Source organism: Microtus ochrogaster, unplaced genomic scaffold (assembly GCF_000317375.1).
Source record: "Microtus ochrogaster isolate Prairie Vole_2 unplaced genomic scaffold, MicOch1.0 UNK3, whole genome shotgun sequence".
Taxonomy (NCBI): domain Eukaryota; kingdom Metazoa; phylum Chordata; class Mammalia; order Rodentia; family Cricetidae; genus Microtus; species Microtus ochrogaster.
Window position 1 is genome coordinate 9,790,620 of NW_004949101.1, and position 26,336 is coordinate 9,816,955.

Genomic DNA, 26,336 nt, shown 5'->3' on the forward strand with positions numbered 1-26,336 from the left:
CCTAACAAGAGACTCCAATTGATTCTGACAGCTTGTTCACAGTCAGGCATGTTGACAAGATAACCTCTAATAATGACCAATGAGAACTGTGTTCTGCCAGCACACAGAAAGGTGTCTGCCCAATCAGTGCACCGAGGCAGGAGACTGGAAGACTACCTGTACTTCATGTAAATGGAAGGCATTTGTCAAAACCCAGAACCTAACCAATTCTATTTATTCAGGCTGTAGGAAGCCACTCGGTAGGGATCTGGTGACATTCATACCCTACACCCTAATTTCTACTACTGTACCCACAGGGCCACCAAAGGCTTTACCACCACCACCACCACCCTTCCAGTCTTCTACCTCTAGAGAAGCCACTTGGCTTTCAGCTAGGTACTAATGCTTTTCTACACTTTCCCTCCTCCTCAGTCTTTGCTGAGGCATAAGGTGAGGCTCAAGCAGGATGTGGCATCAGCTGGCCAACTCAAGAAACAGAGCTGGGGGTCAGAGGTGGCTTGAGATGAAATCACCAAGGCAAGAAGGAAAATAATAGAAGATGTGGGGACACAAAAGGACCTCTGGCTTCCTGAGTGAGGCTGACTTCACTCAGCCTGGGGCAGAGTGTGTGCAGGCAGTAAGGATAGCTCTCGGATCTTTTGGCCTCAGGGTTTGTTGGAGGCTGTCAGGGGCAAGACCTGACTCTTCCTGTTGAATGTTGAAGCTCACGTACTTTTTCAGCCTCAACACGTCTTCAGGGCAGTGTTGTTGGAACTTGTCCGAAATTACCTTATTCCTTGCCTCATTTCTTGCCCCTGAATGGGTCAGGGGCTTGCCCTGCACTTTATGCTCCCTTTGGAAGCCCCGAAGGTGAAAACACCAAGCAAGTCCTGAATAGGTCATTCATAGATCTCTAAGCAAAAGGCTTGGCAAATCCATATAAAAATTCTTACAGGATCTGGGTGCCAGGACAAGAAGACCTAATAGAGCCACTTCTGCTAACCTTCAGAGCAGGACACTATGCCATACCCCTACCTCCCTGCCCCCAAAGGAGGCCGAGCCTTTTCTTTCATGCTTCCAAGGGCTTCTCAGTTTGGAGGAATCTGTGTGCCATACCATCTGACCTCTTCCCCACCTCCACTTTTCTGCTCCTTTTCACTTTTTCTGATCTATACTTTGCATTAGTATCCTAGAGATATACCTACTCATTTTTGGAACCTTGCTGCATCAGGGGCCAAAAAAAGTCGCTTCTATGAATGACTTGAATACATGGAACCAGTCATTGTTTCCCTGGAAAAGTGGCATTTCTTCTGAGCTCTGCAGAACAGCTTGGTTCATCTGCACTGTTCTTGGGTATCCTGCCTCAAAAGTGCAACATTCAAGAACAGAGAGAAAACCCACTACAAGTGATTATACAAATCAATCACCCTTAAGTAGCTTTCTTGTGCATCTAATTTATTTGCATATTGGAATATTAGCATACCCATTAGGGCCTGGTGTGGGGGGGGGCATGCTTTTAATACTAGCACTCAGGAGACAGAGGCAGGCTGACCTACACAGTGAGTTCCAGGACAGTAAGAGTTACACAGTGAGATCCTGCCTTCAAATAATAAATAAATAAATAAATAAATAGTATCTATGACAATAGATGTAGCTTCCTCTGCTTGACTAGACTTCTTGGAGGCATTGTCTTTATAGGGATACATTTTCTTCCTGTGTAGAAAACAAGGGGAAATAGGAGACAGGAGTTTTAACATTCTACAACTAGGAAGTTCAACCTGGAAGGTGTTCACCTCAGCCCCAGATTTTCGGTCACCGGTGAATAACGTTAGGAAGTCACTGGCTATGTGGTTCTCATTCACACCAAATGCTATTACCAACCTAAATAACACCTACAGCCATGGACTTCTAACCAAGAACAACAGCCCTAATTAAACACGAACAAACTTTAACCGTATTATCATTGTTACATTCTGGTGTTGAATATGACCCTAGACACCTAACCACTGAGCATTCCTTGTTGGACACTGTGGGTCAGGAAGGGCATCCTCAGGAAATCAAGAAATGAGTGCAAGAAGCCCTAGATAAGTAGCAATGCAAGGTGTCTTGGCAACTAGAGTCCCTAACATCTCTCTTCCCATGCCAACCTTTTACCCTGCTCCCTCTTACGGCAATGACTGGGTGGGCTGTTAGACTGAAGCACGATGTCTTTCCAATTCCGACTCTCGGAGTCAGAACTCAGTGTGTTCCTGTCATCCTGTACCTGGATGAAGACCAGGGACCATCTAAGGTCTTCAGGGAACAATGCTGTAAATAAAAATGGACAGAAACACAAACACCTATTTGTCTTCACAACGCGTTGCTTTGCTAGGGTCTGGCTTCTTGAATAAGACTGAACGGTGAGGTCAACAGGGCCACACTTGAAAGTGAAGCGCTGACTAGAAAAAACTAATACCTCTAAAGTGTGCATCAACTCCAGGAAAAACAGGGATCTGACTGTGGAAAACTTCACCTGGAGGGCAAGGACCGAGAAGAATCTCTTCTTAGCCATGTAGAGGAAAACACGCCACACTGGGATTTGGGGAACTGATGCCATGAGCGTGGTGGAAACGTCACCTTTCCCCTCTCAGTTCTTCATGATTACTGAAAATTTTAGTGCAAATAATGTCTGTGTAGGTTAATTCTGTGTGGCTACTAGTTCTGGGACCAGAAGGACTATCAAATCTACTGGTAAGGCTTATGACCTAGGTCAAATGCTGTGTCTCGGTGACTATCCCCATGGCCCAACAAGTCAGCCTGTTCTTAATTCACAACCCTGGTCTCTTCTCTCTGAGGTATTCCTCAGTAAGGGGTAAGGTGCTTAGTTCCCCATGTGCATCTGAATGGCCATGTGTCCAGCTCTGACCAGTGGAATGCTGGATGATGAAGGAGAGGTTGTGAGCCACGTTTTGAAATATCAGGCACGCTTCTTCTTGTTATATCTCATTTTCTTGGGCCACGAGAATGAGCCCGGTGGACTGCAAGAGGATGAGAAAGAAAGCAGAGCTGCCTCAGCACACACAGGCCCCTCTCAACTTGCCAGGAGCTTTGGAATTCTGACTACTCCTCTCAGTACCCCATAAATCAGAAACCCTTTCCACCAACCAATGCATATCTCTGTAGAATGAATTCCTTAGAGGCTTCTGCTACACAAGAGCAGAGAATCTAACCTCAAGGCACAAAAGGAGGAGAGGGATTCACTTTCAGATCTTAGTGCCCCTGGGAAAGAGGTCCTGGCACTGGCTGGGGGCCAGCTGAGATGTAGAAGGATGGAGGCACTCCCAGGCAAGGCAGAGGTGATTGCCAACAACTGTGGGGCCAGGTTAGAAGCACCAGTACCACTAGGACACCAGGGTTTACCTAAAACGTAACCCACCATTCAAACAGTTCCCATACAATTTACATCACTCAAAGTACAGGTCACACTTGCTGCCAACAACCACTGCGATGCTAAAACTAGTGTTAATCACAAAATATTTGCAGGAGGTACATCCTAAATCACCTAAGACCACCATACAATAAGAAGTTATTTTTAACATTGAAATTAATAGATTTTTTTTTAAAAAAAAACCTTCAAAATGATGGACTTCTGTTGGAAAAATGTCTGGAGAATCCTTTATTGCATCCTCCTCCAGTTTTTACAGTCATCTGAAAGATCCTGCAGTGAAGGCATCTGATGTGCCAGAAACATCCACACCATAATAAATCATTTCTGTATCTCATTAACATGAGAAAATTAAAGCTCTTATTAGGAATCTAATTAAAGTATGACAATTCCTCAACAATACAGGCCTTTGTAGCTTTACAAACTAGATGGCTATTGAGCGTGAGGACGTAAAAGAACAGCACCACCGAGGCCTTCTCCCCCTGTCTCTATGGACAACTTGCTATAGGAATGTGTAAGTTGAAAGTACATAAGCTCAGGTGAGGAACGTTTATGGTTTACTTGGGGACTCTCCATCTCTGTTCCGCTTAGCATTTATAGGCGCATTTTCTGTTCACCAAGCATTGTCACAAGTGTTTTGGAATATTAACTGTTGTCACCTAACTCTTCTAGAAAGGCATTTTCATCGCTTCCCTGCAGAGATGGGAGGTTCAGAGGCAGAGCAACTTGCTTCGGGTCCCATGTAGATTGAACCAAGGTTTAAAAGTAGCTGGCAGACCAGCTCCAAGCTGAGCCATTAGCCAGTACACCGTGTCTACATTTTATTTTAGCTTATTCTTTAAAGAAAGCAAGGGGAGACTCTTGAAGGGTTTCTGTAACACAACTACTTAGGTCAGACAAAACTCCCTAAGAATCAAGAGAAAGGTGAGAGGTTTCGCCATCTTTGCTAAGACCCTTTAAGATGGGGTATTTCAAAACTCAACCATGCTCTGGGGATCTCCCCTCTCCACTTCTATAATCTGCATCCTTTTAAGCATTTCCAAGCTGCATTAGTCTCCCAACCCAACGTTCTCTCGGCCTCCAGCCTGATCCAACCTATCCTGCCCAGAGCTCAGTGCTTAAAACACAAATTTGTCTTGTCTGTTCTGAAATCCCTTACGTGTCACTGCCTTATTTTGTGCTTAAAAAACAGATAAATGAGCCTGACACATGGAATACTTGCTTCCTGTCCCTGCTAAGTGAGTACACTATTCTAAACCCTGCACACAGGATGTGTCTTCATTCTACACAGACCTACACTGGGGCCATACTGGGATGTCTCCATCTATTTGTTCTGGGATTTTCTTCTGGGCTCCACACTATGATCTGCCCATCTATGCCAGCAATCATCCATCTCCCCTCTTAAAGCTGATGTACACGTTGCTAATGATCTACCAGAAGCTCTAGCCTTCCTCTCCTGCCTTTCAGCTCTGCTGATTTGTATCCAAAGCCCTTTCTTCTACTCTTTCTGGGTCAGGGATACTGTGTGATCTGCGGACAGCAGTACTGACTCATGAGGAAGTCTGTTGGATATAGTCACTAGGCTCCATTTAAGACCTACACCAGAACTTCTGGGCAACAGAGCTCAGTCCCTTATGATTGATTCCTCTGTATCTAACATTAAAGCATCTGGACCTTGGCCACAATCTCCCAAAACTATAGCATACATCTTCCTGGCCTGCCTCGCTGCACCTCTGACTGCTCGTGATGAAGCAAAGCACCAATAAAAGATCAATGACTGAACAAGCAGTGGGTTAATCCTCTGAACGACTCGTTAAACCTTCTGCGTCATGCTGGAGTCAGACATTGATAGTCCATCCACTACTATCCATAAATATTCCTAGAAATGCAATTTTTTTTAAGAGTAAAGATCGATGGCAACTTTCAATTTTGAATTAATTAAGCGTCCATGCAGTTTCAACACTGTAGTAAGAGATGCTGAAGTAATTTAAAATTTAGTTTGGAAGGCACTAAAATGAGAATTCTCTAAGATGTACAGAATGTCTCCAAACATTTTCATGCATTCTATAGGGTAACAGAACTCTCTACTTCAAGCTTTGAAATATTATTCATGGGCTTTTAAATAGTCATTACCATTCTTTTGATAGGAAAGAAAATGCAAATTGTACAGCCCCGGTGAAGAGGGCCACATACAAAAACATCTCAGATTATTCCATTTCACACAAAACGTCTTCATGTTAAAATTAACAAGGTCGCTCATATGACTTGTTCTTATTAGCTTTTGTCTGGCATAATCTCTCTTCTATAATAACAAATAAAATAATGGGCATAAAAGAAGCTGTCTATTTAATACAAAACAGCTCCCAATGTAATAAAAACCAAATATATCCTTCTTTAAGTAACTTTTTATACTGCTATGGCCTTAGTGAAGAAAGACCGCCTCACAGAAACCTTTAACGTACAACCACTCTGCCTGTCAGCAGCAGCTTAAAGGGGTGAGTAGCGAGTAACTAATTGTCCTGCAGATGGACCAAAACGCAGAGGTGGCAGCGCTGTTCAACTTACCTTGAGGTTAGGGGCTTTAAGACATTAAGAGTATAAAATAGTATCTGCTAGCAAAAATGCTTTCCTCTGAACATTTCAGCAGACAGGAAATTAAACCATAATTGTCAGGACAGAACTGCATAATGGAAACCACCTCCACTGCCCTAGGGAAGTATAGAGAAGGCAAGAGAGGGGGAAAGGTTGATGGGAAGAAAATGTGGCCTAACATTCCTCAGAAGCCAGATGATGGCAGCCAGAGTCCCATGCTCGGCACCGTGGCATCCTCAGTGGCAGCTATCCATTTTACAAACATTTTCATTTCACCCAATGCTGGCAAATTCTCAACTGGGAAACTTCCCACCCACCAATGTTAATGGAACTAAATGCATAAATTCTATTTTGAAAGAAAATTCTCCAGAAATGGTTTTGTTAGAATATATATTTAAAAAGCAGAGGGTAAAGTTTAGAACAAGAAAAAGAACTGGTAAGTGGAAGGTACTCACTGTGGTAAGAACGTATCACCTGGGAATTCTACAGAAACTTCTTCAAGACTCAACACACTCAGCACACGTACTTCTTGGGGGCCCCTACATTTTATACCAGTTGGTTTCCACTTTCCAGTTTTCTCTGCAATTTTGGTCCATAGTCTTCACAGGCAAGCCAGCCAACCAGGAAGGTATAACTTCTGTGAGATGTTAATCTTTGGTTCCAACAAAGGAGTTGGATCATGTCTTGGGATAATGAAAACAAACATGTGGATTAACTAGAAATAGCAGCAAAGAAGAGATAAAAACTGAGACCTTGGTGGATTAAAGATCTTTGCAATTCAGGTTCTATCTGTCCTTAAGCAGATGAGGACAGGGGTGGGGGATTCCAGTTCTCATGCTTAGGAATAATTCCAGAAACCATTTTGAGTCAGCAAATAGTAGAGTCTGAAGGAGATAGGTGAAGTGGCTCAACACACATACAGGATTCACAATAAAGTCTAGCAGAAAAGTGTTGGAGAGGTGCATAGGAAAAATATGTATGGGTGCATAACTATATATGTGTGATTATAAATACATATTATTTATAATATAAGTACATAGTGTGTTATGTGCAATATGTACATGACACAGGGAGATACACCTGATTGTTATCCAAAAGACCAACAAGCAGGAACACTGGGGAACAGAATGGGAAATGAACTGATTATATAACAACTCCACTAAAATTCTTATTTGGCAGTTTATTTCTGGATCCAATTAAGATCTTGGGAAACAGCAATACAGGTCCCATCAGAACCCAGATGCTGTTCAGCACAACACCCGCTTAGCATGGGGAGATAGACATTTAAGCAACTATGGCAACTGTAGCCTGGAATGCCAGCCAACCACAAATTCCATAACTGGAATATAAATGCAGCATTCACTCACTCTCATTAAGTGAACAGTCAGGCTTTGAACAATGCAACTGATTAACATACTCATTGTTCTCTTATGCTTTTACCTCAAATTTCATGTTCTTTAGGAATGAAAGATACTGAAAACTTCACATATAAATGCTCCTGTGAAATGATGACTGTAAAATGCAGTGGTACCCAAAGTGACAATTTTTTTTTACTACTTCAAGGGAGAAACAAAAATACTAAGAAAGCGAATCTATGAACCAGTTTTACTTTATTTGCATTTAACATGATTATACACATTCATGTGTCTAACAAGATCTGCACTGTTACATTAAAAATACAGTACAATAACATTCAACATGAGGTACTTCATATTTATATATTTTCCTTCATAAATAATGCTGTAAGCTGCTAGAGTCAAGCACACTGATGCACAGTTGCCTACAGTGTACTCAATTAGCTGAGCTTATTTAAACACCTTAAAAAAAAAGACAGTTCAGTGCAATAATTATGTAGAAATGAGACCGTTTACTTAAATACTATCTTACGATATGATTAAAGAATGCTGCATTAGAACCGCTAGCCTAGTTACCCTTATCCCCAGTATGAACAACGATGAAGACTTCCAGGTATGCGGGGAAAAGCATCTACAGTGTTTTCTGCTTAATAAAGTTGTGTTTTACACTACAGCTGCCAGCCCTGTCAGAACAATGGTTCCTATTTTTACAAACTACAGAGTTCAAAATTACCAAAGAAAACCAAAGCAAGCGCATTATCTTTCATTTTGCTGAAAATGCAGGTAAGAGAACAGGTTCTGAACATAAAATTTCTTAGTTTAGGTCCCACTTTCCAATCTTACCCACAGGTCTTAGCAGAGGTCAGAAAGTGGACATGTCCTTTTTTAAAACATAATAATAACTAATATAAAGTTATGTTCTCCCATCCTCAGTGAACTGCACTTGCCACGCCATATGGAGGGCAGCTAAGTCACAGTAAGAGTTGGGGTGGATGCTGCCCCTTTAAGGCTATCACACCCAGCCCGACTATCTGACAGGACTCCATTAGATTAGTGTTAAACAAAATTCCTTCTCCTCTGGCTTAACAGTAAGTGCCTTCTGGTCAGGCTTACCAATTTGTATGGTAGCTATGAGTTACTGAAATGTTTAACCATAATTTTTAAAACAAAAGCCTTTGTAGATGTAATTTTAATTGACAATGCACCTTTATTTTACTGATGTTTTGCCAAAACTACAACCTGTCATCTCCTTTACTAGGAAACAATTGAGAGATCATTTCGTAAAGTAATCCTTGTCACCAATAACAGCTTTTGGTCACCTATGTCAACAGATGTAAGTAATGGCAAAATGATTAAAACATTTCCCATAATCCATTGCTCTCCTCCACCAGGGAAGCTGGCCAAAGGCCGCAGGCCCATATCTATAGGGAAGAAGTGGCCCAGAAGCCCAGTGAGTGGAATCAGTCACTCATTGGGCCTTGCTGGCACCAGCAGGGGGTGGGAGGCATTTCTGACACACCCACCACTAGCCAGGCAGGGAGGAGGCAGTTCCTGAGTTGGCAAGCACTCTTTCATGCGCATATTGCATGCGCAGACAGACACACACACCCCAGGACTAGCCCCTGCTCCAGGGAAGCCAACTTGGGCTTGCAGAGCAGGAGAAGGAGGCGGCCAGGGACCACACTCTGGGTGGCGGGGAGCCATCTCAGGATCACGCTGAGCAGAAAAGCTGCCCAGAAACACATGGATATTTCAGTTTCTCGTGACCACACTGGGCACTACCAGGGTCACAGGCACTAAGCCAACACAAGCCATCATGGAAGGAGAAGTTGTCTGTGAGCTTTTCCCTCTTTGCTTACGCTATCATGGACAAATAAGAGCGGCATGGGATGCTGATGAGGTGAGTACTCGGTATAACCCAGTGTCACTCCGAACCATTTTCAAAAACCCTGCAGGCATACATTGGCACTTTAAGATGGCCAGAGGCCAGGCTCTAGCAGTCCAGAAACTTGCTCATAATCAACAAATAAGATCGTCTATGGTCAAAGATCAGCGAAAGAATGTTCCAATTTAAAAAAAAAAAAAGCATAAAAAGCACTTTATCACATTGACAAGTAGTGCTACCATTACTCCATACCTCCACTGTTTGGTCCTCTTCTAACAAGGGAGGGAGCGGGGAGTAACACAAGTCCTATGCAGTAAGACTTAACAAGGAGAGAGAGAGGGGAGGGGGGACAGAGAGCGAGAGCGAGTTGGGGGCTGTCGAAAACTACCAGGCAAGAGTGGCTTTTTCAAATTGTGTGTGAGTACATTAAAAAATGGAACTATTGTAGTATAGGACAATTTCCGGCTTCCCTTTTACCCGTTGTAGTATAAATTAGCAGGTTTGTAACTTTTTTTCTGTTGACAACAAAATTTTCTAACTCTATCAATTCTCAATGAAGTAGCTGCACTCTAGTATCTTGTCTTCTGAACTGAAAGAACATAAGTCTGCTTTGCAGCAGAAGTCAAGGCCTAAACAAAAGCCAATTCCTTACACCAAGAGTGGGAACTGCTTCGTATGAAACACATATATGAACTTAACATGTAAAGAATATAAAAGCAAGGCCCAGAAGCAACAAATGTAAAAGAACAGAGTCAATCATGACTACTGGCCTGTTTACTTTCTAAGTTTACTTGTTATAAAGCAAATATTCTTTCAAAATTGTACACTGAGGTTTACCTGTCTTTTGTTTTTGTTTTTATTTATTTTGAGAGGAAGAGAAGGGTTTCGTTGAAAAATAACTTGATGCTATTACTTTAGAATACATACTTCCACCCATCAAAGGAAATTCAAGTCGATCCAAACTCTTCTTCAGAGGTACAAAAGTGGAGGTCGGTGGGCACTTGGAGAAGCACATGATTTCCCTAGGCATACAGACGCAACTCTAAGACCACAAAGCCTGAGTAAGAACCTGGCTCTTCTAAGCATATAGTTAAAAGCGGAATGTTGCATTTTAGCCTGTACATAATTAAAAGGTTCAAAGACATTAGAAACTGCCTACTGCTTCATTCATTACAAATCACCTGTGCTGACCACACATCTGGAGACGAGCTGAGCGTCAGGCAAGGAGGCCCATGTGGGTGCCTCATGATGCGCAAAGAAAGGAAGGCTCAGGCATAGAATATGAGTTCGGGGATCTGCCCTCCCTGTACCCCAGTGCCGTTGGTGCTGTCTGAGGAGCACTGAAACTGGACAGTCACCTTGCCACACTGAACTTCCGTCATGCCTTCTTGTCCAAAGTAGCTGAGTTCATTGCCATCCAGCACCACGCTGGCTGTGTAGAAGGTGTCTGGCTCAATCTGCACGGGGTATTCAAACCACACAGGGAAGGTATTGCTGGATCCGTCCGAGAAGTACTTGCTCAAGTTCTGGCCCAGGACAACGCCCTGTCGCTTGAGTTCAATCTTGGCGCTGTACTCCGCAGAGCCACAGCTGGAGCCATACAGCCCAAAGCCTGCGATGAACACCCGCTTATCAACTGCAAACTGGATGCTGTCACAGCGACCCCGATAGCGCCACTGGTTGCTCCGGTAGGCACATGACTGGAATCGGTGACAACGCTGGGGGACCAGGCCCTTGCGGGCTTTACTCACAAACTGCAGCTCTGGTTTTTTGGATGCAGTGTACCAGAGGAAGATGTCATTGGTCTCGTTGAGAGTTAATACCCCGGACTGCGCAGCACCATTTGCAAAGTCATCCAAGGCCATGGTGGGGATGCGGATCAAGTACAGTGCCTTTCCTAGGACCTTGCGTTTATTTTCAATGCTCAAGGCCAGATCTTGCCGCTGGCATTCTACTTCAGCCCAGTTTAGGGCTGCCTCAAAAACCACTATTTCTTTGGCATTCAGCGTTTCCCTGCGGAGGATACTTTCGAGTGTCTGGAAGTCGATGTCACAGAACCCCTCAGACTTGAGTGCTAACTCGGCTTGAGCATCAATCACCTCCCAGCAACGCTGTGTCAGGTCTGGCTCCTCAAACAGGCAGCTCTGAGACAGGAGCACACAGGCGTTCTTGGCGCTCAGGCTGGTCTCCAGGAAATTAACACAGGCTCTGGCAAGGTGAGGAACTATGTACTTTTTGGCAGCATACAGTGTGGCCAGCACTGTGTCCGCAGCCAAGTCAATTTCATCACAATAGATGTATCTGAAAGAAAGCATCCAACGTGTAAGCGGATTTCCACAAAATGAGCATGTGCGGCAAGGAAGGAAGCCACTGCCTTCAAGCCTGTCCAAGAATAGGATTTTATGTGACAGCTACTGCTAACATGTTAGAAAAACATCTGAAACACATTCATAAGGTACTAATATTTCAGCTCAGCACTAAGCTTATGTAATCAAAGAGATTAACTCTGTGTTATCATTCATTCTCTAGCCTATACATTTTCTGTATATTTTCAACAAAACAGGAGTTACTGCAATTATCTAAAGGATGCCTATATATCAGATAAGATTATGAAAACACAGCAAAATTCTATTATACACTATTAAGTTAAAGTATGGCCACCCCCAATCCCACAGTTTAGCACAATATTTATTATATATTGTTGTATATGCATGTGTGTATGTTTGTACACCTTGATACTCCTGAAGACCAGAGGAGGGCACTGGATCCCCTGGAATTGGAGTTGTAGGCAGTTGTGCGCTGATAGGGTTCTAGAACCTAAACTCTGGTCCTCTGTAATAGCAGTACCCTTAACCTTGGAGCTTTCAAAGTTAAAGTATAATATATCTAGTTTTATTCCAATTGATTTTTGCACATTCAAATAAAAACTTAGTCTTTTGACACTAAGGTCAAAAATTACACTTGAAAGATTTTGGAATTTTCTAAAATATAAAATAAAATCTGATATATAATATTTCTGAAGTCGTTCTAAGTTCAATGAATCATCAAATTCAAACTTCAATACTACCCTTTCAGTTAACTTTAAAAAATCTTTTGAGTTCTAACTCTCTGATCTCATGTGTCCCCCACATATTCCTCCTACTTTCAGAACTGAAGAATACATTGCTTTCACATGCATCTATTACCAGACAAAGCAAAGAGCCTCAATGTACATTAATTCTGTGATTTGGTGAGCCGTACCTATCTCAAGAGATGAAACACTTCTTGTTGTTTGGGAGATGGTAACAGTAAGTAAAGGTGGAGACTACCTGTATCTTGTGTTGCAGGACAAAAAAATAGTCAATAAGAACTCTACCAGTGAACAACACTGAGAAAATTTATCCTTTTAAGTTTTCCACTAAAGCTTAGAATACTTTATCTGATGGGTTTTTGTGATACTTACTTTATTTCATGTTTGTAAAACATACCTAAGTTAGGAAATCAAAAATAGCTTTTCCAAGAAAAAAATATAAACATACACATAAAAGCCAAAGTTTGCACAGTCACACACAGAAGGGCCTTTAGCTTCCAGGAAACGCTCTTCTTTCTCTAAACGGCTAAGCCGGTTACACTGGCAAGACCACTCAACAACACAGCTGTAGTACAGCTGCTTTGCCCAGAGGCTAGACTAGGGGAGATCCAGAACACGGGCTGGATTTGCAGTCTCACCCAGGAATTCACAGGAGCTAACATGCCTTTCCTAAACACATAGCTCCTCACCCAGGATGCAGAAGGAGGAAACCTCAGTTACTGTCTCAACTACAGCACACCAGCAAGACAAAGGGAGCCCACTGCAGTGCTACTCTGACCCTCCACCTGATCCCACGGATAATTGTTAAAAACTGTACTAGTATGACTTGGGGAAGATGCAACCTTCTGCCATTCTTCCTCATGTTTCCTGGTTGTGCACATGGATACAACACTCTACTTGGCTTCAGCGAGGCCAAAACGTTAACTAGGGTGGCATCCCACTCAACAACAGACTGGCACTGTCACAGAGAGCTGACGTCACAGGCAGGTGAAGAGGTTTCTGGACGACTGTGTCTCATGGACTCCGAAGGCTAAGAAGTGATGGAGCAGTTACTGTTACTGTACCTCACATACCCACTCGCCTTTAATCCCCCTGCTTGCCACTGAGAAAGTTCTAGTCCAATCAGATTTCAAAGCTATAAACAGGACCAAGGAATTAAGTACCTACAGACACTAGAACTGACTATAAATTATTTTTCAGCAGGCAGTAAATAATAAACACTAATTGTTTTAACAGTTTTGAGACTACTTTAAACTGGTTGGCCCACTGGGCAATTTCTCTTCAAAAACTTTTTTTTAAAAATTTATTCCAGTGAACTTAAATCCCCAGACCAGGAGATAACCTTGAACTCATGTTAGCGTGTGGAAAATACAGTTAAAGAAAAAAACAAAAAAACCTTATAACTATAACTTCCAGTAACTGGGCTTAATCATATAGTAAACTACCCTGTTGTCTAGTATCAAGCATTGGTAAAGATGATTCTTAGTACCTGATTAAAATGCAAGTTTGCAAAGGACCTATAAAATATGAAACATTTTATGTAAATATGTAACTAGTCTACCTAATCCTTTTTAGACTGCTATATTACTAATTGAAGACTGCTTAAATAAATCTATAGGAAACTACCATTCAAAATTCTCTTCATCACCATAAACATGTCCAATTTTGTGTGTGAAATATGTGTGGGCAAAGATCAGTTAACAAGTTCCACTTCTGGCAGCACAAGACAGCTCAGCAGACATGCGTCTCCCCAGTGCTGCTAACCAAACAAGGTACATAATTTCTACAATTCTGAAGTGAAGGTAGATTTCTCTAAAGCCTTCTTAACACACATTGCTTTCTAGAGAACACACCTATTAAATGACGCCTAGACCAGAAAGCTGTGTTTCTTCTAAAATGTCGTTAAAGAGCAGCTCACTACATAAGCTGTTTGCCCCTAGGCTCTAGGCTATGACAAGACTCTAAATGCCTGCAACACTCCATATGACTTCCGCGGAAAATGAAGAGCAGTTTCCTCCAACCCATTTACAAGGCAAGCAGCACCCTCTCTCTTCAGACTCTTTCCTCACAGAGAACTTCCATCTGACTTTGAAGCCAGCAGGGCACAAACAGCACAAGCGAACTCTTCCCAAACAGACAAACAATGCTTACTTCAGCATGGCGAGGAAAGCAGCAGGTTCGACGTCCGGTATTCGGATTTCATCTTTGTCCTCAGCAAGTTCTCCATAAAACATTGCATGGAACACTGAGCTCCCAACAGCTAAGACATACTGTGGAGAAAAGGAAATCTCATTTCACGCACTAAACTGAAAGCATTTTCAGCAAGTCAATCCCGAAAACAACTAGCAAATCAGGGGTGGGGGATGTAAAGTCCCTAACCTGCTTCTCTGCAGCAGCCAGGGTACGTGCACCCTGGCAGGGAGCATAAGATTGCCACACAGGAGGTGTTCTCTATTAATATCTCAAAGCCTTGACATTAATAAACCCCCGCACTGTGAAATAAGTAAAACCAAAGCTTATTTATCTGCTATCTATAGGAACAGTAAACAGCAGACTTTCCAAACCTGTTACAACGCTTCCTATCACTGGAGAGTGAAAAGGGCATGCTCTGTGTGATATATATAACCACATAGAAGGAAACAAAGACAAAATTAAGTGTGGCTAAAGCCCTTGGAAAGGGTCTGCTTTCTCTGTAAGCCGGTGAAATGTGCACTGCCTGCCATCGGCAAGCTGCCCACACCATGCTCCAGGCTGTGAGGGTCTCTCTACATAAATCTCAAAACTAAACCGGTAATGCAGCTGTTGCTTACTTTGTGTCCTGGCAACCGCTGAGTCCCACCTGGTGGTCCAACCACAAAATGTACATCTGCCATCAAGTCATTATTGAACATCACCGCATTTCTACAAACAGAGGCAATTCATTAATTCACAGCAGTCTGCATTCTTACCACCTCTTTCCCCAACATGCAAAACTTAAAGAAGCTACTCGGGCTAAGAACAAAAGTTCAGTGACTTCACAGCAAAAAAAAGCAAATAAAGGGTCCAGCGGTACAACTGTCTGAGATCACCGCAGACACATAGGAAGTAAGTAAAGTTTCAAAAGTTAGCCAAACTTTCACATGGCTTAGGACAAATGAAGGGGTTTCTCTTCTCTGTTCCACAGACACACGCCTGCTGCTTAAATGTTACAGCTTGCAAAAAACATTTTTTATCTAAGAGGAAAACAGCTGTACTGTTTTGGAAAAGATACAAGGTGGCTTTCCATTACCAGCAAAGGTTCTGGGAAAAGAGGAAACGGGGATTCATATTAAAATGCACTACAGGTCATGCAAAAGCAGAAACTTCAGCACTGGCAAACTTTGAAAATAAACACCAGCCGGCACTTACCTTTCTCTGATGGTGGGATAAAGACCCTGCCAGTTGGGGGCTGGGATGAGGTTGTTGTTACAGAGATTGTGCTGGTGGTGCTGCTGGACAGTGGTGCTGCTGGAGCTGGCTGGTTTCTTACGGGGAAATATATCAGCAGCCATCTTCTTCTTCTTCTTAGTCTTCAAGGTAATTATTTCATAACAAACTGGGGGCAACTTGCTGCCGCTGCCACTGCTGCCGCCGCCGCTGCCACTGCTGCCGCCGCCGCTGCTGTTTGCTTTCTTTGAACCTTTCTTGGACCTGTTCTTTACCGTCTCTGGAAGCATCAAGAAGAAGGTGAGACATTTCATGTTCTTTTCTTTATCATCTACCATGAGTACAGGATGTCTCTCTTTAGAGCTAGATATCCCAAATTTGCTCGAACATCCAAGCAGAGAGGCTAGCCAGAGCTAAGATGATAAAAGAAACAGACAAGCTGGAATTTTGCTGCTTTTCTCAGCCAGGCAAGGTGACCTTTTCACTATGTTGAAGAGGAACTGGCTTTAAGTTTTATCCAGGACCGGATCTGTTAAATACATTCCCATCATGATTCCTGTTTTTCTTATCTGCTCATAAAAACAGCCGTTTTCTGGATCACCTGAAGAGGCTACGCTGAGCAAAGGCGGCAGGCAGAGCTGTGGCGCTTGCTTTCTGAATTAGGTTAGCAAGATGTGCCGAGCCCAGCGAGCCTGTTCGGCCGGCGAAGTTGTGTGGTGAATGGATCGGAGAGAGAAGAGTAGGTATTACAGCCCTGCAGCCGGAGTCAGACAGCCAGCGCTCCGAGCCAATAGCTGAAGCCACCAATCAGGATTGGACCAAGCCAAACAGTGACACCTATTGTAGCATGCACAGCTCTGATATTAAAGGAACAGCAGTTACATTTTCTGTTCTACTGTATATTTAAGTAAGATAAACAGCAAATGAAATACATTTGCAAACAGGAAGGGAGGGGTTTATTTCACTTTAGTACAGGAACATTTTCACTTCAACCCAAACAAGCAAATCCCATTAACAAAGAACGGGAACCCATATGTCTAATCTCCCCTTCTGGCACAAATCACCCTCTTAGCAGCATTTACTTGCAACTATTTTGAACAGAATTCTCTAGTCTCTAAAGCTGAAGGGAATCAGTGTACTAAAACCAAACCAAACACATTTAAGTACAGTTTTGCTGGCGTGGGGAGGTCTTTTTCCAGTCTTTACGAATGTCGTGCATTTAGCTTGCTTCCCAATGTTTTCTAGCTATGCAGTGATCTTTGGACACGAGTCCCACGTCACAAAAGCCTGTTAATTATGATGAGCTTATACCAGCACGCTTAGCTGAGCTGAATGAAGTACAGGACAAATTCTAGATATGAAAATAGCATTCAAATGAGACAAATCTGGAAATCAGTGTTTAGATACTGTAATTTCCTAAAAAATATGCCAGAGGGGGCCCTGTTCAGATCTCAAAATCCACTCCACTCTCATGGCTAAACTTAATCTTGTTATTCAAATTTTAAATAAAATAATCCACGAGCTCTAACACAGCACCAGTAACAGCGCTATTTAAAATGATCAAAGGCAAAAGGACTCTGCTTTAGATGGGAATCAGGCTCCCCCAGCAGTGGCTAGTAACACAGCACCTACTGGAGCTGCTACACAGCTTACTGATTTATAAGGACAGTCTCTTACTTCTATGTACAGCATGACTCTCATGTGCTCAAAGCACAGAGGCTACTCGCTGCCCCTCCATGAAGTACGCTCCAGGGCCATTCACCTGCACAGTGACTTCTTGGCAAGAAAAGGGCTACGCAAATGAGAACCAGCTGTCACCATAACTAACACAGTACATACCAAGAATGGGTCTTTCAATCCCTAGCATCCTTATCCTTAAGTCAGTCAGAAGATCATCCTCTGCGCTGTCATTATTATTAAAACTCACGGGCAAATCCACTGCAGGCACAGTGTGTAAGAGACAAGGTTACCTATCCCTGTTCTAGGTGGAGCCAGAGTAATGCTTATTTATCACAGCTACTGGAATATCAACTGCAGGCTAAGACGCCAAGCATCAGTACCTTACAAACCACCTTCAGCTGTACTTTGAGCATAATGTTAGAGAAATAATAACCTGTTGAAAAATGGGGAGACGGTACTAAAGTACTTGCCAGAAAGAGAGACAGAGACAGAGAGAGAGCAGGAAAACCAAAGCTTTGCACAATAGCATGTCCCTGTAACACTCGTGTAACACCAGCTCTAACAATGGGTGAGGGGGTTAAGTGAGGCTCACCTGCAAGCTAGCCTAGCCAATAGGTGAGCTACAGTCTAATGAATAGACTTCCTCAAAAAATAAGGCAAAAAGTGATGGGAGACATCTACGTCAATCTCTGACCTACACACAGTTAAAACCATATACATATACACACTACACACAAATATAATCACTCATCACACAAACACCTACACCCACTACAGATAAACACAGAAAAATTCACACCCACCACACACACACCACATACGAACACCGCACATGATACCATGAAACACACACCACACAAACACCCACAACCATTACCACACAATACGATACACACACACACACACCAAACACCCCACACATTATATACATTCACAACACACACACCACAAAACACACATACAAATCACATACCCACCACACATACACCACACCAGACACACAAACATCTCATACCATACAAACTCAGCACAAATTACACATACACACACAATCACTCAAAGACACACCCACACACATATTCACAGACAGACACACTTACACACTCACAGGGCACCAAGGAAAAGGCACCAGGCAAAAAAGTAGCTGCTGCATGAGCTATCAGGAGAGGTTGAACAGAGGGTCTCTCTACTGGAGGCTCATTTACATCTGCCTTGAAAGCCCTTCTGAGGAGCAGGTCCTTCCGAGCATAAACACAGAACATATTTCTTACAAACCCAATATCTAGCCTCTCAGGTCAGAACTAATCAATTAAAACGGAAAGGGAAAAGCAGCCGCTTCGAGACAGTCATTATTATTTGTCAATGGGAAAAGACAAAACACAGGAAACAGAAGAACAACACATGAGGCTTTGAGGTCATTATTTGTTTTACATACAGCTAGCTCAACATCCATCCCAAAGAAAGCTTCCAAAACAACGGTTTTGACCTCAAGAGAAGAGGAAAGTTCAGTCAGTTGTTTGAGAAAAGGAATTATGTAATGCTTTAGAAAAGAACTCTTTTTAAAAGTAAAGATCCCAGGTATTTGGAAAATCAAGCTTTGTACAAAAGCTTGAAAAATACAAGTTAAGTGAAAGACGACCGAGTGTAGACACACCAGGATGGTGCTTGCTGCAGAAGGCCTCCCTGTCACTCAGGCTGGGGAGGTGGCTGTAAATGGCAGGCAATGGGAAAGGTACACACAGCTAGCTGCCTTTCGGGCTACAGTGACAAGGCAGGCCAAACACTGCTGCTAAACCTGAAATCCCAGGGCCAAAGGCAGAATGCGCCAGGAATCTTTAGGGAATGCAGAATCTCAACTGGATCAAACCAGAATTTTCACAAGGACTTTCCCAGGGTATTCAAGTTTGAGAAAGAATTCACCCAATATCTAAGTTCAACACCCACCACCACAAATTGCCTTCAATTCAAATAAATGAGCAAACAACTCAAGATATATTAATTTGGACAAGAACTTAACCTCTTATATCTTGTTCTGAAGCGCTTCTGATCTGATTAATGGTGCAATTCTAGCTACTAGGTGAGCAGTCAGCCAAATCAGAAGGCCTAAGATGTGGTGTGGCTCTCTGGAAAAAACCACACCAGATTCTCAGAGGTCAACAGTGAGGTTCAAAGAAAGGCAGATGAACCGCCAAACCTTAACCAATCAACACCTCCACAATTCTGTCTCAGAAAGCTAGAGGTGTACATTGTCAACATCTGCAACCAACATCAGTTCCCTTTCAGCCATGCCACTTAACTACACTGGGGGGTGCGCTCTGAAATCAAGTCAGTCTGTAAGGGACTCAGTTTTCTCAGCACAACAGTGAGGTTGTTTGGAAGGGCATTTCTCCAGCTGACACTTAATCCAACAGAATCACATCTTATAGTCTGACTCTGAACAGGGCACACATATCCGAAGAGATCGAGTACACAGTTCAATCTAACGGTTTCTATTTTATTCTTTGTATTTTGCCATGGCCCGATACAATCAATCGTGTTTGATGACTAGTTTAGGAAACAACTGGTTATTTCGTGAGCCACCTAAAGTCTAACATCCAAGGCTCTCCTCCATCAGGAACCTCGACTACGGACTATCAGAAGAAAAGGAAGGCAAGACCCCATGTACTCAACAGAGTGCCCATGAAATCCCTCAAATTCCATGCACAACAGGCAGTGTCCAGTGTTGTTTCTGGAAAGAGAGACAATAACTTTCATCTGTCTTTCTGAGTAACACATCATCTAGAACACCCGGTTCTCAACCTCCCTAACGCTGCTGCCCTTTAATACAGTTCCTCATGTTGTGGTGACCCCCTAACCTATAAAATCTTTTTGTTGCTACTTTATAATTGTAACCTTGCCACTGTTATGAATTGTAATGTAAATATCTGGGTTTTCTGATGGCCTTAGGTGAGTAATCCCTGTAAAAGGTCATCCAACCCCAAAGGGGTCCCGCCTTACAGGTTGAAAACAGCTACAGTAAATATGGAAAACAAACAAACCAAGTATTAATTTGAGTATCTTTATTCTCTGCTTTTGTTTCTACTTTATTACATTAAATACAGTCTACCTCCTTTATTGAAACATAAACAGAACCCCTCTACACACTCTCCAGCCCAGACACAGCACCTACTGTTGGGAAGGATCACCTACTCCTCCCAGCTACCATTTCTCACTTGCTCCTAGACTGCCTCAGTTTCAGAGCTTTTTAAGACATAGTTAATCGGCCTTAATGAAGTAACTGGGCCAAGAAGGTCTTCAGCCTTTAAAGAAACCATTCCCAAAATACACTGCGCAGAGCCTGCAGTGTACTAGGTGCTGGGCACACAACAGCTCTCTATTGGCTTTATAATTGTCAGAATTGCAACTTAAGTAGGCAGTTTGGGGAAAGAAATCTTGGAAGTCTGAAAAACAGTCTGAGAGGCCACTTGCCAGATGTGTGAGGGGTTTGTGAAGCAAAGTCCACAGTAAAATAGGAGGGTGACACATGAACTGGGGGGCGGGTAGTAGGGCGACAGGTGAACTGGGGGCACAGAGTAGGGCGACCACGTGAACTGGGGGGCACGGAGTAGGGTGACAGGTGAACTGGGGGGTGGGTAGTAGGGTGATATGTGAACCAGGGGGCAGAGAGTAGGGTGACAGGTGAACTGGGGGGGCGGGTAGTAGGGCAACAGGTGAACTGGGGGGCACAGAGTAGGGAGACCACGTGAACTGGGGGGCACGGAGTAGGGTGACAGGTGAACTGGGGGGTGGGTAGTAGGACAACAGGTGAACTGAGGGGCAGAGAGTAGGGTGACAGGTGAACTGGGGGGCAGGGAGTAGGGTGACAGGTGAACTGCGGGGCAGGTAGTAGGGGAACAGGTGAACTTGTGGCGAGGAGCAAGGGGACATGTGAATGGGGGGGCAGGTCTGCTTGCCATGTTTTGTTTTTCCCATTCAGTCTGGTGTGTCACTCACAACAATCACACCACACATAATCCTCTATTTATATTTCTAATCTACTCTATATATGTGCAGAGTTCACAAAGACAAAAGCCGTGCAGACACACGGTCCACACCCCTGCTGGGCCATATCAGGAAAGACGGCTCAAAGGACAGGATCCAGAAAGACCTCCTATGAAAGGAACAGCCACGGAGAGGTTGCTGAAATCCAGGAAGCTCTCTGAGTAGATCTAAAGTCAGAAAACCAGCTATTCCTGGTAAACATGGAGTTCTGTGACCGCAACAGCAACGCTGGCAACTCCTGCTTTGCTTGTTCTACTCTAGGCTCCTGTCTAGACTTGTACACGGCTTACCACAAGATACCTAAAAGCCAGGGCAGTGTGATCGACTGAGAGAGCCACAGAACCTAAGAGCAAAACAGTTCAACCTGATGAGTTGTGATACACTGCTGTTTGGGTTTTGCTTATTTTTCCTTTCAGCACCAAGCAAATGTTATGCTTGTGATCTGGGAGGTAGAGATAAGTGACAAAATGCTGGCAGTCCCTAAAAATAGCAGCAGCTGCTGGAAAACATGCTACATGCTTGCTAAATCCGGAGATAAATGAAGAGCCAAACACCACACATGTACAGTGAAAAAGGCACGAGCCAGTAACAAGTGACTTTAGACTGGTTTCTTAGCATCTGAGAGCCTCATTTTCCTCATCTGCCAAACAGAATAATTAATTTCACACAGTTCAGTCCTCTCACGTTTACTGTGAAGCCAGAATTACATGTTTATGAAAGCACTTTGAAAAATGTTGAAAATGGTCTACAAAGGTAAGTTCACACTATGAGCAGCAATTGGACTCAAGCGGAAGAAACATCATGTATGATGAACTCAACCAAAACACAAAAGCAGTGGCAGTCTCCCTTCCCAGCCTTGCACCATCTTCATGCAGCACAGCTGCTGAGGCTGCATCTCTCCAGGCACGCTCTGGCCCCACCTGTGGACCGCACAAGTGCCAGGTTACTCTGCAGCTTGCTCTGATTCTTCAAGTCTCTCAACTATGTATTTTGAGCAGAACCACAGCAGTGTCAGAATCCCGCACTGTTCCTGCCAAATCTACACCTGGAGCCAACACTGCAGGCAGGCTACATGTCTGCAGACTTCAATCAGAGGCAAGTGCTGTAGCGCCCCACTGTACCTACGACAAAGCCTGAAGCTGCAAGCAGCCATTTAGTCACCTGACAATGCTCACACTAACCACTTGGAACTCTATCACCAAGGGTCAGGACACCCAATACAAGCCTTTGAGCGAAGTGTGCCTCAGCTGTCTAGGAGGGTGAAACAGATGATGGTTAGTTTAGTAAGTCATCTCCTTTAGAAAGAACTCCAGCTAACCTTAAAATCTGGGTAAGGGAGAGAGCATCCAAAGTTAGAATACACCATTCTCAAAAAATAGAAGCAATTCTTTTAAAAACCCTATACAGCATTTAACTAATACAATAATTACAGCCCTGAAACATTGTATCGCAGTACATACCTTGCTAGAATACTAAACAACTCATTTAAATCTGAAATTACTCAGACATACATTAAATGAAATAATGTTGAAAGCAAGTATTTAAGATGTATTATATGATATCCTGTAGACAGCTATTTAAGAAATATCAACATATATTATTTTGTAAAGGTTAAGAAATTTTGATAGAAAGGTAATCTATCACCAAGGTTTACATACTCTAAAGATTATGTAAATCTTTAGAGTATGTAAATCTTTAGATGTCTAGAATTTAAAAATAAAAAAATCTACTTATTGACTGAAGAAATGGCCTAGTGGCTAAGAGCACTTGGTAGTCTAGTCCTCTTGAAGAGGACTAGAATTTGGTTGCCAGCACACACTCTGAGTGGTTCCAGGGGATCTGATGTCCCTTTCTGGCCATCTATAGGCACCTACTGTTGTGCTTTCCTGTCACTTTAAGGGACAAGCCACGCCCACTCCCATTACCTCTGACCTGCCCGCCGCCATCTTGGGCCCTTCCTTTTTTTTTTTGCTTCCTCGACGTGCGTGCTTTTTATTATAAGGAAGACCTGGGAATGTTATGGTTTTGGTCCCTTTAAGAGACAAGCCACACCCATTCCCCTCCCCATCCGCTGAGGCAGGCTGATCTTCAGCTTCCTGCCTGAGCTCGTTCTCTTTTCCATCTTCCTCTCGGAGAGGCAGCTTCTCTTCTGCCTTCTCCCCACTTCTCTGCTTCCCCCCTTCTCTGTCTCTTTCTCCTTTTCTCTCTCTTTCTCTCTCTCTCTGTCCCCCCCTTCACTCCTCCTCCTCCATAACCCCCTGAATAAACATTCAACCTCACCCTGCATGTCGTGTCTATCCATGTTTCTGTCTTCTGCCCGCCCGCCATGTGTCTCCCTGCCTGGAACCAGCCATTGCTCGGGGACCAGCAGCCGTCTCTGCCTGGGACTGGCTGCTCCCAGGGCCCGCTGTCTGCCGCCACATGGCCCGCCGCCACCATTTGGGACCTACAGCATTTCTGCTGCCTACTGCCGCGGGGATCTTGCCGCATTTTTTAGCATTTTTAAAAAAGAATAACACCTACAAAGACATGCATGCTTATAGATAGATAGATAGATAGATAGATAGATAGATAGATAGATAGATAGATAGAGATATAGATATCTGCACATAAGCAAAACATTTATATATTGCAGATATAATTATTACCAGACATAGTTTCCTTTTTATTTATTTATTACAATAAAATTAAGTGTAAATACGTGTGCAATGTTTCACTAAGTTCTCCCACAAACATACATACACTTTAATCCGGATTCTAATGATTAAAAGACAGCATCTAGTGATTATAACCACTAAACCTTTTTTTCTTGTGGTATATATTTTATAATTCATGGTACCCTGAAGTCAGTGAAATAATGTTAACATTTATACAACGCAACAGAACTATATGCCCTTAATCAGACCAGATGAGGACTTAGAATGCTGGCTGACCTACATTAGAACAATTGTACTTTCATCATGCAGGCATTTGATAAAGTATAAAATCACAATTCTCAGCTGAGGCTGCTACTATGACAACCATTGATATGGTGGAAAACGTAGATGGAATCCTGAAGTAAGAACTTCCATTGCCAGGCATGGAAAACATCCCTGCATGCAAGTAAAAGAAGTCATTAGATACCAACCGCTCACTGGGTAACAGTTGCTAGAGATAGTTATCAATTGAAAATTAACAATTGTATAAAATAAAAGCTGGGGGTGAAATGAGTCCTTAAAAGATGCTGCATATATTCAAATAAACAGACTCTGTATTAACAGGTTAAAAGGAAGAAACATTATTATAACGACCACACAGACTCTTACTATGTACTTGAAAACAATTTATCCAAAGAAATTTTAGGGCCTGAGATCTCCTTATTAAAAAAAGAAGAAGATGAGCATATCACCAAGACGGTTGTTTACTCTGACGGATTTAATCTCCACCGTGTGTTAGGAGAATCACCACGAACATCACAATCAGATCACTTCATGAGGGACGCCCATGTCACTCACAAACTAGAGACCGTGTGACTGTACTGAGAGATGCCCTGCTCCAATGAGCAGGTGAATTCTGCTCTGAATGCTCTCAGAATACAGACGATTCCTGAACCACTTGATAGTTATTTTGTGCCAGTCGTGATTAATAGTGGGATTCCAAATCTGTCGCAAACTCTACTCAGTGAAAAACTCCTAAAACACGAGAACCCTAAAAACAACGCAACCCAAATGTGTGCTGTTCCCCTACTCACTCAAGCACAGAAACAGGTGGCACTCTATTCTCTCCCTTCAATTTACCCCCTCCCACCACACAGAAGCATTGATCAAAACAGTATCTTACACTTTACACTGTTTGAAGCAACACCAGGAAGACCTTTGAAATTTTATTTTTTAGCAAACCACATAGAAAGAACTAGTTAAAATCCCATGTTTGCAATAATAAAATAAAAAAGATGTAAGCATTACCAAAAGAAGCCTATCATCGATGGGGTACTATAGAAACTAATTTCCAGTAAAAGCTCAAAGTAAAATCTCTTCCAAGTTCAAATTAAAAGTGATTTATGCTACTTTTAATTAACTTTAAGATCTCTGTGTGGACGCATGTGTGCGCACACGCATGTTCCTGTTTTAAGTTTCTGTGTACCATATGCATGTAGGTATCCAGATACCAGAAGGTGGCACTGGATCTTCTGGAATTAAAGTTAAAGTAAGTTGCCATATGGTTGCAGGGAACTGAACCCAGGCCTTCCGCAAAAGCAAAGAGCACACCTAATCACTAAGGCATCTGCCCTGCCCTGATGACCTTTTGATTAACTTTAAAGAGTGCAGTTTCTCAGGTGTGTTGCTAAAGACACGCCCCGAAGGTACAGGGTGCTTAAACACCTGTGTAACCTTACCAAGGTCAACACCAAGGAACTTTCAGAAAGCATCCAATTGCCACGGGAAATAAGGTGCACTGGTGAAACACCCTTTGCTGCTCCCATCTCACTTGCTGTTGTAAAGCGAATGGATGCTGAGGAGTTTCTATACTTAATTTGATTTCCTATATTAGAACCAGAAAATAAGGTGTTTGGAACAAAAGTGTAAATCTAATAATATACTCAGTGAGTCTTGTTTTTTTGTGATAAGGATACTTACTAGTTAAGTGGGTCAGTGCTTCTACTACACAGAGCTAAAGATAAAATAACCTAATTGCTCTTAAAATACGTCTCACTTGCTGAGCTGTGGTGGCACGTACCTTTAAGCCCAGCATTCAGGAAGCAGAAGCAGGCAGATCTCTGTGAGTTTAGGGCCAGCCTGGTCTACAGAGTGAGTGAGAGAGTTCCAGGGCAGGAATCAAAGGAGAAACCCTGTCTCAAAAAAAAAGGGGTGGCCGGGCGGTGGTGGCGCACGCCTTTAATCCCAGCACTCGGGAGGCAGAGGCAGG

General features: G+C 43.0%; 1 protein-coding gene across 2 annotated transcripts in view; it reads right to left on the reverse strand.

Moving 5' to 3' along the window:
* Positions 1–7,588: 7,588 nt before the first annotated feature.
* The window catches only part of Btbd3 (BTB domain containing 3), a 30,795-nt gene continuing 12,047 nt past the window's right edge, over positions 7,589–26,336 (reverse strand). Inside the window, exons 2-5 of one of the 2 annotated variants that reach the window (XM_005365537.3) lie at positions 15,693–15,990; positions 15,116–15,206; positions 14,457–14,575; positions 7,589–11,536 (exon numbers count right to left, since the gene is read on the reverse strand). In XM_005365537.3, the coding sequence (XP_005365594.1) occupies positions 10,504–11,536; positions 14,457–14,575; positions 15,116–15,206; positions 15,693–15,835 (1,386 nt within the window). In that variant the 5' untranslated portion in view covers positions 15,836–15,990 and the 3' untranslated portion in view covers positions 7,589–10,503. Of the gene's footprint in view, positions 11,537–14,456; positions 14,576–15,115; positions 15,207–15,692; positions 16,484–26,336 lie in introns of those variants that run through there. The other variant, XM_005365536.2, reaches the window with a different exon arrangement.